Here is a 16,189-nt window from a genome sequence, read left to right as displayed (position 1 = left end):
TAAACAGAAAACCGTGCCTTTGCTTCCTAACCATGTGTCATTCCTTGGCCAGAAGGGGTCACTAAAGGACTTCATCGCTCCTAGGGGAGACTTTAACTTCCTCCACCCTATTTGCATCCTACAGCCAATGAAAGAACTTAACGATTTGCCTAATTCTATGATACAACTGGAAAAGTGCATCAAACAAGCTCCAGCTTTTCTTTTTTTCAAAAATTTTAAAAATCTTGTAATGCATGTTGGGGATAGGATTATGCATTCCCTAATTTCTTATCTTCCCATTTTCAGAAAATGGGGGAAGTGGGGTAGAAAATGGAGAAAAATGGAGAGTTTACAAAGTGTTTGCAAATGTATATCTGGCTGTAGGACAGAAGATGTTTGAGTTTAAGATTTACCTTTTTCAGTATCCTGTGTCCAAAGTATAAACAGGATAATTATGATGTATATATATATATATATATATATATATATGTTAGGAGAATGAGGGGAATATTGGGTAACTGATAATTGGGCAAATAGAGTGAGGTGTTTTTTTTTTCAAATTTTCAAAAATTTCAAAAATTCAAAAAAAATTTTTCAAAAAAATTTCTGTTGAAGTCTCATAGATGGTATATTTTCTCTTAGGTTGGCACTGTTGAAAAAGAGTGGAGAAGAAGACTGGAAAACCCGGATTAGCAAAAAGCAAGACTACAACAAAGTGTGTGTCACCGAACGAAGCACGCGGCTGCAAGAGGCAGAGCAGTCCTTCAAGAAGAAGGTAAGTTGTCCAAGTTAGGAAAGGCATTCTGCTTTGGACTGTGCTTGGAAATGCATCAAGCAGACAAGCACGCCTAATCTCACTAATTGCTGCTCTGAGAAGCATTCACATCATCTTGGCTTTGGGGCCCCATGTGGAAAAGCACAACTTTGTCACCGGCTGCCAACAATAGCTATTTTTGACTAAGCTAGAAAGGTAGCCTCATTAAGGTTTTCTGGATTCCGTATGAGCATCGTATCACGCTTCAGCAAGCTTGGAAGTTTTCAAAATGGCCTTGATGTTCGGCATCTGTTTCATAAAAGGCTAGCTTTGGAATTTCAATAAATTATTTATAAGGAAAAGTGTTAGTGAGTCATCATGTGCACCTTTTACCAAAGCTTTGGACTTGGAATTCTTCTCCTGAGTTTAAAGCTTGCAAGATAAGAAAGTTGTCATCAGTTAGTACTTAGCTCGATCTTTAATGGGTTTCTTCCTGGGTAGTCAGTTATATTCCTACCTTGTACTGAGATTTGTGAAATGTCTATAAAGTTATTTTGAAGTGGACCGGTACATAGATGTCAACACCTGTAAGTATTTTAGAGGCAACATTTTCACATGTTATGAAAATAGACAACCTGGAGTTGTGAGTTGTGGTCCAGACTTGGAGTCAGAGAAACCTGGATATAAATATATTTTACTCAGCAACTAATCACAGCTTCTTTATAGTTTTTTCCAAGTTTTTTTTTTTTTTTTTTTTTTTTTTTTAAATACTGTATGGTTAATTAGCTTGTTCAACTGTATGACCCTTCCAATCACTTAGTCTCTGTGCTAAGGAAATTCTTGAAAACTATGAAGTCTTTTCTTCATCAGTGGAGGCAGTTTCCCACAAGCTTAAATTAGACTAATCATTCACTTGTGCTTTTTAATATTTCATGGCTACCTTCAGCACCAAGGAGCGATTTAGTCTCCTAACTGAGGCAATTATTTGATATGAGATGAGAGAGAGAGAATATGGAAAAATAAGTTTTCTAAGACAAAAGATCATGGATGTATTTCCAATTGCAGTGATACCTCAACAGTCTCTTCTAGTTCTTATAACAAATAAAAAAAAATTATTCAATGAAGGGATAGGTATGAAAGCAACTATTCTGCATCAGGAAAATTCATAGAGAAAACAATTGCCAAGATCTTCAGTATCTTCACTAGTAAATTGGGAAGGTAACTTTTAGCCTGAGAAGGTCCATTTAGCAATGTACAGGATCAAAGATAATGGCTAACATGTCTGAGCTGTAAGTGGTCCCATAGCTATAGTGATAGACCTGGAGTCTGGGAAACCTGAATTCATATCCTGCCTCAGACAGTTTCCTGTGTTGTTATTGTTTAGTCATTTTAGTCACGTCTGATTCTTCATGACCCCTTTTGGGAGTTTTCTTGGCAAAGATAATGGAGGGATTTCCTATTTCCTTCTTCCAGTTCATTTTGCAGAGGAGGAAACTGAGGCAAATGGGGTTAAGTGACTTGCCCAGAGTCCCACAGTCAGCAAGTGTCTGAAACTGGGTTTGAAGTCACATTTTCTTGATTCCAGGCCTGCAACTCTATTCACTGCACAACCTAACTGTGTGACCCTAGGGTAGTCACTTATCCCCTTTTTTGTTTCCCCCATCTACAAAAGAGGAATAATAATAGTTCCTAGCTCATCAAGGTTGTTGTGATCAAATAAGGTAACATATAAGCACTCTACAAATCTTAAATTGCTTTTATAAAGGCTAGCTATAATTTTTTGAGTTAATTCAATAGTTCTCACATAGAATTGTCAACCATTTGATAAAATTGGAAATTCAACAAATTTATAAAGAAAAGTGTTTTGAGTCATCATGTGCAAGTTTTGCCAAAGGTATGAACTTTTTTTTTAAGTTAACTCAATTGTTCTCAAATAGAATTAGCATTCTATCAATAATGAAATCAAATGTGGGATTCTTCTGATTGTCAGGTTCCCCACTCCTTTTGCCACCTAGGGAAAGTAATTTAAGGCTTTTGAGTTAAATTTCCTTATTCCCAAGACACTTTCTTGACATCTCTGTCTTTCCAATATTTTGTATCTCAAGTTACTGATTTCATTATCTTGCATTCTCCCTCACTGATGCCGCTCACAGCCCTTCCATAATTTGTGAGTAGCTATAGCTAAAGAACTCATCACCTGCAACCAGCCTAGCCTATAGATGAGCTCAGACTAGACTCGGCTCAGCAACAGCCGACAGGTATACTCCTTCTGTCATTCCCTCCTGATAGAACCCCATTGACTTGAAGAATTTAGGGCTCACCTCCACTTCCTCAGGAGCAGGATTTTAGTGGCAAGACTTTAGTAAAAGCAAATATCTGCCATGTGCTCAGTCCATTCATCACAAGATAGCAGTTAGCTGTGTGTAAGATAGTGTTGTACCCACCTGTGGGAGGTGGGATGTGTGCTGGTTGCAGCCCTGGGAAGGACAGGACAAGAGATGGAGAAAGAATGGCTCTGAAGAGATCCGACGCCTGGGTTCTGCCACATGCTACTTTTGGCCTCAGTTTCCACATCTGTAAAATGAGGTGGTTGGCCAATGTAGCCTCTGAGATTAAAGTGTCTGTTTCTATAGCCCTGTGGCCTTAAAACAACTAGGAAAGACCCCCACCAGTCATTACTTACATAGTGAAAAATATCTCAGCAAATGAAAACTACTCCAGGAAATCGAGAAGGGTGCAAGGTTACCTAAGGACATGTTGGCTGGGAATGGCTCAAGGTGACTTCAGGAGAAGGGCTAAGATTTCTAGGTAGATGGAGAGAATCAGGTTAAATGGGGAGAAAGGAGTGGCGGGGGCACAGAGACAACTCAGGCCAGACAGGACAGCAGGGCTTTATATCCACGAGGGCAGGAACGTCTGACCTAACTCTGTAGCAATAGTGAACACACCATTCCTACCGCTCATTAGAGACCTCATTCACGTGGACCCCACTCAGTCTAACCCTGCTTTGAAGTTAAAATAGGCTGAGCTATTTTGGTCAATTGTAGGAGCCATTGGAAGTTGTTAGGTTCTTATGAGGACAAGGAGCTAACTGATGGCACCTGCCCGGGCACGGGCACCCTTGCCAGATGGGCACGGTGCTTTCAGAAGGACCTGTGGCAGCCGTACTGTGGACTGAGACAGGACCTGTGAAGATGCTTATATCTGGGCTTTCCCCAGCAAACCCCGAAGGAGAAACACCTAAGAAGGACTTAGTTGTCATCCCATGCTGGGACATAACAAACCTGGCCCCATTTATCCAGCAAAAGAAATGATATTTGTGATATACGATCCCTCCAAACGAGAGTGTTGGCCATTGCTGGGGACTCCATGGGAGCTACACCAGTGGATGGCAAGCTGTTCCCCACAACAGGTGCTGGCTGGGACGCGTCATTTTCCAGAACAGATAGCCCGGCTTCCCAGTCGAGGGATTAAGAGTTGGTTTGCTATCTGATCCACCATTTCCAAACCCCATCCGGAGCCCCAAGCTTTTTTTTGCTGCCTCATGCCTTCCTTCACATTTTCTTATTTAGGAAACAGGGTCCCATACTTTTCCATTTTGACCACTTATGAAAACTTGGAAATAGCCAGGAATGAAAATTCCAACTCCAGGTCACAGTACTTTAAGAGCCCATATAATGCCCAGAGGGTGTTAAGTTTCCTGTTTGGGAACCTATGATCTTGGTGATTACCTGAAAATCTAAAGTGAAAAATCATGAAATCTTTGTCAGTTTATATGTTCCCTCTATAGAACAGGAGGCACAGTATTGGGCATATAGTAGTGCTTAATAAATGATAGTTAATTGATTATACAAGATACTAGTGAGATGAAGGAAAAGAAAGAATAAAAGTCAGTCAAACACCAGCAGCCCACATAAATTATCATGACGAGTATCTGACAAACATCGAACATGGAAAGTTCAGATTTGGTCTGGAATCATATAGCTCCTTACTAACCCCATACTCAGTGCTTAAATAGGAAGTTCTTAGATGTAGAATTAGAGGAAAGGTCATTTTCATTATATAGAATTACTGTGATATGGGATTATTCCATAAGGAATAATCACATATACTAACATAAACAAATAGATGAGGGAACTACTTTAAAATATTATCATTAGTTATTATGAACCAGTGCCATCAAAGTTGGCAGAATAAATCCTGAAAAAAAACAACAACCGTATATTAGCACTGTTACTTCTCATCCATACTTCATGTTGCTGGTATAGATAAGGTTAAGTCCTTGAAATGTGATAATATCTTATTTATCAGCTGAATTTTATTATTCTTTGTAGGTAAAGAGCATCTATCATGTGAAAGGTAGCAAACACCAAACACCCTTGGGAAATTGAGGGGATATCATTAACACTGCAGCTAATTTTGGGGTTTGCTTAAGCTTTTATAATCATTATGAGTTCACCAAGAGAACTAAGGAAATCTGATATAGCATTGAAAAAAAAAAAAAAGAAAAAGAAAAATCTTGGCAAGGAAGCTAGCCCAACTCCAAATAAAATATGTTCCTTTGACAAGCCTCAGTTTCAGTCCAGGGGAGAAGAAAAAAGTTCTGTGGATCATGAGTACATTTTTGGAACCAAAGTTAGATTTTCCATTCAAGTATTAAGAGATCTATCACTTTAAAGAGAATGTGTAATGTGGTGGTAGCTGTTTGCTTTCCAGTTTCATTTTTTAAATGTAGGATTGAGGATTTGGGGCTTAAGGACACGACTAATCATTTGTCCAGCTGTCTTAATAGCATTCCCTTGGAATAACAGTCTGGGCTTCTTTCTTTCTTTCTTTTATTGTTTAGAGATATGCCAAAAATGGGAAGCATTTGATTTTTTTTTTTTTTTTTTTTTGATAGAATAGCCTCTTAGCTCCCCAAAGTAGTCACAAAGGGATGCTGTTGAGTCTGTCAGTTTGGTACGTGCTGTGCTACATTCGGTGCCTCGGTGCATGAGCTCTGGTCCTAGGATTTCCTTCAGAAGGGTCAGTGAGACAGACAAGAAAGGAAGGGATGTCTGCCATCAGCAACTTCCCAGCTGCCTGCCTGTGGCTACTGGATTTGCTGCTTCCTTGAACCCCACTCCAGTCTTTAAGTTCCTCTCCCGGCGTTTGCTTCTTCTGCATGAAAGCATGAGTTGCTTTGCTTTCATGCATATTGAGCATATCGAGTGACTCACATTCTTTCTAGTTAAGACGGTCACCAAATGCATCAGCCCTTAACAGGGTTTGCCATTAAAAACCCGAACCTACTTATGACTCCCAGATTAGTGTCTGATCCCCAGCTGTGCTGCAATGCCATTAGGAGAGTGAATCAAGCTGAGCACCATGACATTCCCACAGCAAGCGCCTATAAATTCAAGGACAGGACAGCACATCTGTTGTGTTCATGCTGGGACTGCCCACTGTCCCTGAGATTCCGAATTGTTCTGAGGGTGGTACGTGTAAAATGGCTTAGAGCAGTGGAGGTGGGAGGATAGGAGAGGGCCTAAAAAAGGGAGGAAGGGCAAAGGAGGAGGAGAGAGGGAAAGGAGAAGAGAAGAAGAAGGAAGGAAAGGGGAGAAGGATGAGACATACATGGGACTGAGAAAGAGAAGAAGGAGATAAAATCAGGAGAGGGAGAGAGGAGAAGAGGAAGAAAGGAGAGAAGGGAATGAAGAGAGAGGGAGACAGGAGAGAAGCAAAGGGAGGAGGAGAGGAGAATGGTGGGTGGTTGACCTCTAATTAAAATGGTAGAGTACTCTTGGGAGACTAGCCTTTGCAAATCTTTGTTCCAGCCACCCTGCTGGGTACTTGCTTGTGCTCATTGCTAATTGACCCCAGGCACTGGTGAATGAAGAGATTGAATGCAATGCTCTAACTGAACTATTCTTTTCCAACCCTCTGCAATGTTTCCCATTTGTTTTAACCTGTAGGAAGAAGGAGGATTTACAGATGATAATGCCATTTCTAATCTGCTTTGGGTAAGCCTAACTCTAACCGAGGTGTTAATTGTAGGCTTTAGCCAAAAGGTCCCCCATTTCCCTTTCACATCCTGTGCATTCGTTTTTTCCCTTTCAAATCCTTTCCTGTTTGGGGCTGATGCTTGGAGGAGGGCAGCTTCCCAGGAAGGTGGAAGCAGGATTAGTTGCCTCCCCTAAGCAGCTGCTCTTGGTTCAAATCCTCCTTCTGATGGCTCATTATCAATGAATCCGCTGGCAAGTCTCATGACCTCACCTTCAGATTCCTGATCTGTCCAACGAGAAGCTCAGTTCATTGGCTCTGGAGGTCCCTTCCAGCCCCAGAGCAGTGGTGATAAGGAGCCAATCTTACACCATTGCTAGATTCCCCTTCATTCAGAGCAAGATTGTTCTACTTTTAACATCTTGAACAGTTCAATGCCAGTCTTTTTTTTTTTTTCCTTTCTTTCTCTGCCATTTGACTGTATGATTAAATTGCAATATTAGTGACTTTAACTCACTTAATCACTATACATACTCACTCAGGTAAATTTGGGCTGCTTGTGTGGAATTATTTTTAGCTGTTTCTTTTTTTCTCTCCCTAAACATGAAGAACTCTTTCCTGGAAAGAGGATGGGAATTGCAATGAGTAAATTAACTTCCTGATAGAAAATAACTGATTTTCTTCCTTTGCTTCTTTTCTTTTTTCACCTCTAATCCTCTTGCTTTGCTCTATAGGAACCCGTATACGCTTCTACTTATTTTCCTGCTATGCCTGCTGTCCATAAATACCAGTCTTTTGTACCCATTAATCAGGTGAGGAAAAACTGACACGCACTCAACAAATCTCATTGCAATTTCTGACCAGTAGGAAAGCTCTTTTTCTTTTACTTGGAGAAGCGATTCTCCTTTGTTGTTTGTTCTTTCTTGAGATCTGCTCCACAGATATTTCGGGTGAGAGTTCTGCCGGTGTATTCTGGCCTCCATTTATTTCTCTTCATTTATTTCTAAAACTTTCAGCAGGATGGTAATATAACTTGTATGTACTGAACTTTTTATCAGTTTTTTTTCCCCATGTTAATCACTCAGCTTTTTAGGTTAAGTAAAAGCCATTGTGTCCCACCAATAGGACTTAACATTGTTTAATATAGCAAGGAATTAACAGCTTATTAACAAATTCATGGTCCAAGAAATAGTTTCAATAAGTCAAAAGTTCTGTCCTAAAAGCAGAAATTATAGAACTTTTGGATGAATGATGAGGGCTTTTAAAAGATCAGCTCTGTGACACATATGGATTTGGTGCTATTTCCTTCCCATTGTGTTTCCTCTTCAGTATTCCTACATAACTTTCTGAAAGGTAACTTAGTGAACTATTTCCTTTCCTCATTCTCTGCCCCACAGAGATTTCTTTGACTTTTGCTTTTTGTTGCCATTCTAATGGAGTCAATAGTACTAACTGAGGGACAGAGATCCTCTGATTTCTTAGAAGTGTCATCCTTGAAAGATAGAAGATAAAATCATATGTAAAAGTCCAGTTTGAATACCAAAGAGGCAAATTAAGTTTAAAAAAAACTTCAAATTACCCAACTTTAAAAAAATTGTCAGGAAAAACAATTTCTTATGGCTTCTGTGAGGATTGTCATAAAATCTATTCCAATTTGTCAAGAATTTCAAAACAAAAATTTTCCCTCATAAAGAAGTTAATATTTTCCTTAATAATTTACCTAGTTATTATTATTGTTAATAATAATAAGCATATAGTGCTTTAAATTTACAAAACACTTTGTTCACATATGTCATCTTGATAAAACCCATTTGATTGTACATTGTCAATTTGTGCAAGAGGAACACAAAGCTTGCTTTCTTTTCTATGGTAATATTAGCTTATTAAGAAAACACCATTGTGAACCTTGAAGAAGAAAATATATAGTTTCTAGTGCATATAGTGCTAAGCAAGAACATTCTGCAGGGGTCCTCAAACTTTTTAAATAGGGGACCAGTTCACTGTCCCTCAGACTGTTGGAGGGCCGGACTATAGTAAAAACAAACACTTTGTTTTATGGGCCTTTAAATATAGAAACTTCTTAGCCCTGGGTGAGGGGAATAATCATCCTCAGCTGCTGCATCTGACCCACGGGCCGTAGTTTGAGGACCCCTGTATCTAAAGAATATTCCATACTTGCTGTCTGTACCCCAAGATGTTCATAAACTCCCCCACATTTTTTCTTTCTATCATAGATGCTCATGGTTTATAAAAAATACAAATTATATTTGCTTTGAGGTTTCATCATACTGTTGTGTCTACTTAGATGCAACAATAGGTTGTATTCATCACCTGTGAACTTGAAGGGCAATAGGTAGACCTGGAGGCACAGGTCCTGGATTCAAGTACTGCCTGAAATACATACCAGTTATGTGGCTTGAGTAAATCATTTACTCTATGTGCCTCAGGTAACCCCCTAAACCTATAAATACATAGCAATTCCAGATCTCCATTGGTAGGAGCATCTTCATAGGAAAGGCCCTATGCTAATATAATAATAGATTTAGATTGGCAAAAAAAAAAAAAAAAATACATGGCACTTTATGCTGGTGGATAAATTATTCATTTGATTTTTGCTAAAGCATTTTGGGGAAACTGTCAAGGTTTTTATATTTCTAGAAGAATGCTTTTTAGGATTGTATGGCCTGAAACTTTCTCCTAGAAAGAAATTTGCCCAATTTAATTCAATAAATATTTGTTAAACAACCACTACATATTAGAAACTATCCTCAGTTTTGGGAGGCAAAGACAAAAACTAGACAATTCTTGCCCTCAAGGAGCTTACAATCTACCAGAGGAATATTTGAAATGTTGACCTAGTGGACCAAGGAATTCTTCCCACATGGATGAAAGAAATTACAGTTCCAGGTGAAAAACAGATGGTAACAAAATAATAATAAACAACATTAGGGTTGCATAATGAATAGATAATTGGTTTTGAGGTCAGGAAGATGATACAAACTCGCTGTGTGACCATGAGTAAATCACTTAGCCTGTAAAATTTTCCAGAGGTTCTCTAAAACCTGAGAAACATATCAGCTCTGGATTGGAAAAGGGCATTTCTTAGCAGAAATGCTTCATGTGGATAAAATCACAAGTTAGAAAGGAGCAAAATAATGAAAAAAAGAATCTTAATGTGGTCTAAAAGTTAATTTTAGCTGGTTACTTGAGGGAAAACAAAACACTTTTCCCTCTTAAAATGGATCAATTCCCTGTCAGACCTGATGTTCCTAAAAATTCTGGATTCTCTTTATAGTCAGGATACTTAAATATCATTTGATGTTAACTTGTCACCTACATATCTTCAGACTTGGTCATGTCCATATGGAAGAACTCTGGGGAAATCCACCTGCTCCAGAAAAGGACATTTGTGCCTCCATAGATGTCATTTTTCTTAGTCATCAACCACAATAACCATCCCACTTAGGACCTGGGAGACATGATACTCATTAATATTACTTTTTACATAACAAAAAAGAATAAACATCTTGATCTTTTGTGATGAACTTTAGACATTGGTAGTGGGGTTAATGGGATAGAGGAATCTGAATTTTTCTTGGATTTTAAGTTGAATCCCTAAAAGTCAGTGAGAAAAGACCTTTTTTTTTTTTTTAACTTACTACAAACTTAGATGTATATTTTCAAACTGCCCACACCACTGCCATCCCCATCCCCTAAGATGATTCTCCTGCATTGTGTCTAGGGGGTCCCATGCTTCAAAGTGTACAGATCCTGGGTAGTTTTGAAATGAAAAGGATCCATTCACTTGTAATGGGTAGCAAGGCAAAATTTGGACTCTATCAGAATTGCCAAGACTCTCTCAGTATATGAAGAATGTCTGGCTGATATATCATCTTGTTATGCTTTTAGATGGAATGCTCAAAATGGGAGTGGGTAGAAGGAAGCTGTAAAAGGCAGATTTATAGGTTGCAAGAGTTGGGATATTCCAAATTCTTGACCTTAGGTGGACCTTCTTCAAGCCACCCTTTTCCTGTAGACTTAGAAAAATCAGTAGACAATGCCTTTCTCTTTTAAAAAGAAAAAAAAAAACCAAAACAAAAAAACTTCTGCCCCACCTTTTAGTCCCGTTGTTCTTTTGTGTTTCATGAAATACACATCCAGAAATCTCAATTCCATTTCCTGTTCAGTTAATTTGGGGAAATTAGCTTGACTCAGCAGGGTGGTATATTAGGAAGGAAAAGGACCACAGGCATCCCAGTAGCCGCTGAATTTCCCTCCTTTTCATTGTGTGACTCCAAGGCATTTTAATCATTTGACTCAGTACTGAGTATTACTCTTAGATTTGCCTTCATCCAAAGAAAAATGAGACATAAAAGGAATAAAAAACTGGGAGCATTTTCATAATGGCTGAAAGAAAAAGACAAACTATAATACCTCCAAAATAACAAAAACAACAATAATAGCTAGCATTTAAATACTGCTTTCTGGTTTGAAAGATATAGATATAAGATATGTATCTTATCTCATTTGATCCTCCAGTAACCCTGGGAGGGTCAAGCTTTTTTACAGATGAGACAACTGAGGCTAAAGGAGGGGAAATGGCTGTCACATAGCTAGTAAGTGTCAGGGGCAGGTTTGGAAGATTTGCAAGTCCAACATTCTATCTCCTGCAGCAGTTGGTGCTCCGAGGAACCTGTTCTAGACAAAACTGCTCCTGAGTGGAAAGCCTGGAAGCTATGGGCTCAGGAAGAGGTTGGGCAGGACAAAGAATAGAGACTCAATTGGGGATGGGCAGAGCTAGAATTTATTTGGTCCTGTCTGAGTCTGTGACCCCATGCGGCAGACTCAGTGGAGTTTTCTTGGCAAAAATACTAAAGAGTTTTGCAATTTCCTTCCTTGTCCAGTGGCTTATGGCAGACAAGGTTAAGTGGCTTGCCCAGAGTCTCATAGCTGGTAAGTGTCTGAGCCAGGTTTGAACTCAGATATTTGTGATTCCAGCTGGTACTTGTATCTACTGAGTCATTTAGCTGCCCAAGACCCTGACTTGGGTACATCTAATTTATCCAATATCTTTTAAATACGAATGATTTCCTTCAGAACTGTATTACTGCTTTGGGGTTTTCAGCTCCCTCTGTCCCATTAAGTCTACTACCAAGTCTCCATGTCTCATTTTGTCTCAGTGCCATTCTTGCCAACTCATCTTTCCACCAAAATGATAGAGGTCATTTGTGGACAGTCACCCTGAGCCACCTTTTTTCTTACCCATGTATACCCTACCCCCATTTAAAGGCATAGGGACAAAAAGAGAGCACATCCCATACTTGGTACCCTAATTAATTTGCTTTTCTCCATGACCATTGGAACTGAAAGACACAGAGGGAGAGTGGTGAACTATGGATGTCTCAAGTCTTCCCCTGATGCTTCCCACCTCCCCCTTTCCCATTTCTGGAATCCTTTACTATCCCTATAGTTCTTGTCTTGGGTTCTCCTCCACACCAGCTCTTATCACTTCCCTTCATCACTGCTTATCTTACTTACCATTCACCCCCTTTTCCCCCTCTACTCTTTACTCCTGATCCCAGAGTCCCTTATCCTCTTTCTGTCCCAGAGCCCTCATCCTAAAAGCTGGGTTCTTTAGTCCCTACCTAGCCAGGTCCTTTGCCCAGGCCATAAGACCATGTAACTGAACTAGAACAGCCCTTTTCTTGCTGCTGGAGCTACCTAGGAGCTGGGAGGAGAAAACATGTTCCTTCCCGATACATTTGGATAAATAAGTTTTTGTGGGCTGACCAAGGACCCTAATCACCATTGGGGCATTGTTTATGTGGGAAAATGTTTCATTAATTCCAAACAACTGATCTACAGAACTTTAAAATTTGCACTTTTTGTAATTTAGAGATTACTGATGCTTTGAATTCTTTCTAAATGATGCTGAGAAGTCAGTGTGGCAGCCAAGCTGCCTTGAATAAACCAGAAAAATCTGGGTTCAAGTTCTGCCCTTACACATACTGGCAGTATTAATCTGAACAGACCACTTAATATTTAACTGCATTAGGCAGGGGTCCTCAAACTACAGCCCGTGGGCCAGATGCAGCAGCTGAGGACGATTATCCTCTTCACCCAGGGCTATGAAGTTTTTTTATTTAAAGGCCCACAAAACAAAGTTTTTGTTTTTACTATAGTCCGACCCTCCAACAGTCTGAGGGGCAGTGAACTGGCCCTCTATTTAAAAAGTTTGAGGACCTTGAGTTAAAGCTTCTAAACATGTGGGTTGCAACCCAACATAGAGTCGTGTAACTGAATGTGAGATTTGTGAAATTATGACTTTTTATCAGTACTTGTTTTATTTGTATACCTATTTTACATATATGGGATCATGTAGAAATTTCTCAGGTGATAAGAGGTCATGAGTAGAAAAAGCTCAACAAAAAGGGGTCATGAGTGGAAAAAGCTCAATAATCCTCTAAGTAACTGTTGTTGCAGAGACAGTGCCAGCCTGCACTGTTAGGAGTTTGTTCACCAGGGAGTTCTCTATAGTAATGGAATCCGAAGTCTAATCTTATCCATTCCCTATCTTGGGCTGGAGTAAATTAATGCCAAACTTAACCAGGTTAGGTTAGGTTAGGATGGTTAAAAAAAAATCTTCAGTGTCTAAACTTACAAAGTTGCTAAGAGTAACATGGGATCATGAATTCAATTCTGTGATACGCTTCTTCATACATGAACCAGCCTTAAATCAATCAAGAATGAGGACCAACCAGTGAATAGCCCAAACAACATGAAGACTTCATAAAGGTGGCCCCTTCCATTTTGGGTCAGAGCTAGGTTGTGATCTTTCATCATGGGAAGCAAGAATCCTCCACATTGAGATTGCAGATCCATTGAATATTTTAGGATCTCTTTGATAAAGCTAATCTAATAGAATTAGAAGAAAGCTGTAAGAAGCAGAGCAAAGGTTTAATAGGACATTGCACTTTTACTAGTGGTCTAGTTCCATAATCTAACCCCATATCCAGATGTCTACCCTTGTTGGGAATGGCTTTAGGGAGCTAACTCTATAGGCTGGTATGGGCACTCATTTTTCTTCCTTTTCCTTTTCCTCTTACAACTCTTAAGCAGAGGATGGCAGAAAGTCATGAAAGCCAAATGACAATTGAAGAGAGGAAACATCTTATTACTGTAAGAGAAGAAGCCTGGAAGACCAGAGGAAAAGGAGCAGCCAATGATTCCACCCAGTTTACCGTTGCTGGCAGGATGGTAAAGAAAGGTCAGTGGGGAAGGAAGCCCTTTGTTCATTCAAATAAATTCCTTTTTTCCCACTTCCCATAACTAAAGCTACATAAATGTAATCTAGATTGTATCAGTGAATTGGCTCCTGAAAACCAGTTCTGAATGAAAGTTTAATTAGTTTTGGAATCAACACACGAGATGGAATTAAGTCCCTCTAAAGAAAAGGGGAAAAAAAGATGCCCGTTTAGAAACAGTGCTATATTCCACAATTTCAGATTTGATCAAGATCTTTGCCATAACCCCTCATTGTTTGGCAAGATGTCCATCATCAGATGATGGATCTTCCTGCCATGTTTCTAATAAATATATGCTTACTCTTCCGCCTGGATACTGTGTGCATTTGTGGGATGTGTGGGTTATTTCTACATTTGCTTATATTGAGTAATTGTGATGTACTGATCATTCATGCCCTATTTCTAAATAAATGATAGAACCAGCTTCTCTGAACATCATAGCAGTGCAGAGAAATGTTTCACCTTCAGTGTTCCCTGTTACCTTCCTCTTTCCTCTGAAGGAGGTCACTATGGCACATACATCAGAATTTTCAGAAATGGAGAAAATATTCAGAGAACCAGGAATAGTCCCATTTGGCTAGAATTTATAGTATGTGAGGGAGGGAAATATGCTAGGTGGTGAGAAAAACTGTTGCAATTTTGCAAGGTAAAGCCATTTGGATTGTATTTGGTAAGCAATGAGCATCACTTGGAGGGTTTTTGTTTTAGCAGATATGTCGTGATCAGGGCTTTATGTTGGGAAACTAATTTAACAACAGTTTGTAGGATGAATTGAAAGAGAGACTGACTAGATACAAGACAGATTATAGCAGTTCATTCAGAAGTCTCCATTAGGGCAAATAAAATAATGTAGAGCACTTAGCATAATGCCTTGCATATAGTGAGTGCTTAATGAATGCTGATTCCCTACCCCCTTTCTCTACAGATCATGAGAGCCTAACTATTGTGGCAACAGATTGGAAATGAGAGCTAGAAATACTCAGTGTAATAAACATTTATTAAGTGGTTATGATATGGGAGGCATTATACTAAGCACTGGGATACAATTAATACTTATTAACGACAGAGATTTTATAAAGTTGGAATTGATGACTATTTAGTCAAATTGTGAAGCATCAGTAGAACATAAGGATTCAAAGACCATTGAGGTTTGAACCTGCATGCTTCTGAGACAGATGATACTACTTTCAAAAACAGAAAAATGAAAAGGAATACTGTGTTTTGTGAAGAGGATAATGAATTCAGGCCTGGACATGTTGAGTTTGGGATTGCCACAGGCTCTCCAGGTAAGGAGAGATCTAGTAAATAGTTAGAAATGTGGTCCTTCAGCACAACAGATGGAGTTGGTGTTTATATTTAGATAGATAGATAGATAGATAGATAATATTTGTATATTTGTATATTTTTGTATAATTTGCCTAGAGTTGGTGGATACAATCTTTGGGAGTAAATGATATTATCAAAACAGAATGTATAGGGATAACGGTCAGCTAGGGGTCTAAATAAGTGGAGTTAGCATAGGAGACAAAGGAGAAGCATTCAAAAGAAGAGAATCAGGTATTTAGAAACTGTGTTTAAAGAAAAAGAGGTCAAGAAGCAATTTCATTGAAGTGTTAAATTATATTGCAAAAGACTGATGCTAAGATGGTAGTGAGGAAGAACTGGCAATGAATATAGACTACTCTTTTTTGAAAATTAACAGTGAATAAGAGGAGAAAAAATTGGTACAGTAGCTTAAGAAAGTGCTAGAGTTAAGTGAAAGTTAGGTTAGGAGAGACCTAAGGATATTTGTAAATGAAAGCAAAGCAACTAGTGAATGGCTAGTGAAGAAGAGATTGACTTTACAAGAAAACAAAGGGATTGTTGATAAAGCACCTCTTGTGGGAACTGAAAGGGGTGAGTTAGGAACAAATAAAGAGGAGGTTATTTGGGCTAGAAGAAGAGTTCTCTCTTCCTATAAGACAGGAAGGAAGTACAGATGATGTAATAGGAAATACATAAGGTATAGAAGAGGGAAGGTTTTGAAGTATGAGAGTAGAAAATTTCCACTCATTTTTTTGGCACTGACCATGAGTAATAAGGTGTTAGAAGCACTACAGAAGACATAAATAAGACACTTAAGAGGCTTATAGTGTAGTAAAGGTAGGTCAGATATGAATGGGCAGGTACA

General features: G+C 39.0%; 1 protein-coding gene across 22 annotated transcripts in view; it reads left to right on the top strand.

Moving 5' to 3' along the window:
• SVIL (supervillin) overlaps positions 1 to 16,189 on the top strand; it is a 254,897-nt gene that overhangs the window by 195,607 nt on the left and 43,101 nt on the right. For 18 of the 22 annotated variants that reach the window (XM_031939775.1, XM_031939772.1, XM_031939768.1 and 15 more), the window contains 4 exons: positions 622 to 754; positions 6,688 to 6,735; positions 7,450 to 7,527; positions 13,832 to 13,982. In XM_031939775.1, coding sequence (XP_031795635.1) covers positions 622 to 754; positions 6,688 to 6,735; positions 7,450 to 7,527; positions 13,832 to 13,982 — 410 coding nt within the window. The remainder of the gene's footprint in view (positions 1 to 621; positions 755 to 6,687; positions 6,736 to 7,449; positions 7,528 to 13,831; positions 13,983 to 16,189) is intronic. The other 4 variants (XM_031939783.1, XM_031939784.1, XM_031939785.1 and 1 more) reach the window with 1 other exon arrangement.

This window comes from Sarcophilus harrisii, chromosome 5 (assembly GCF_902635505.1).
Source record: "Sarcophilus harrisii chromosome 5, mSarHar1.11, whole genome shotgun sequence".
In the NCBI taxonomy this organism is placed as follows: Eukaryota; Metazoa; Chordata; class Mammalia; order Dasyuromorphia; family Dasyuridae; genus Sarcophilus; species Sarcophilus harrisii.
This window is presented reverse-complemented; position numbering and strand designations above follow the sequence as displayed.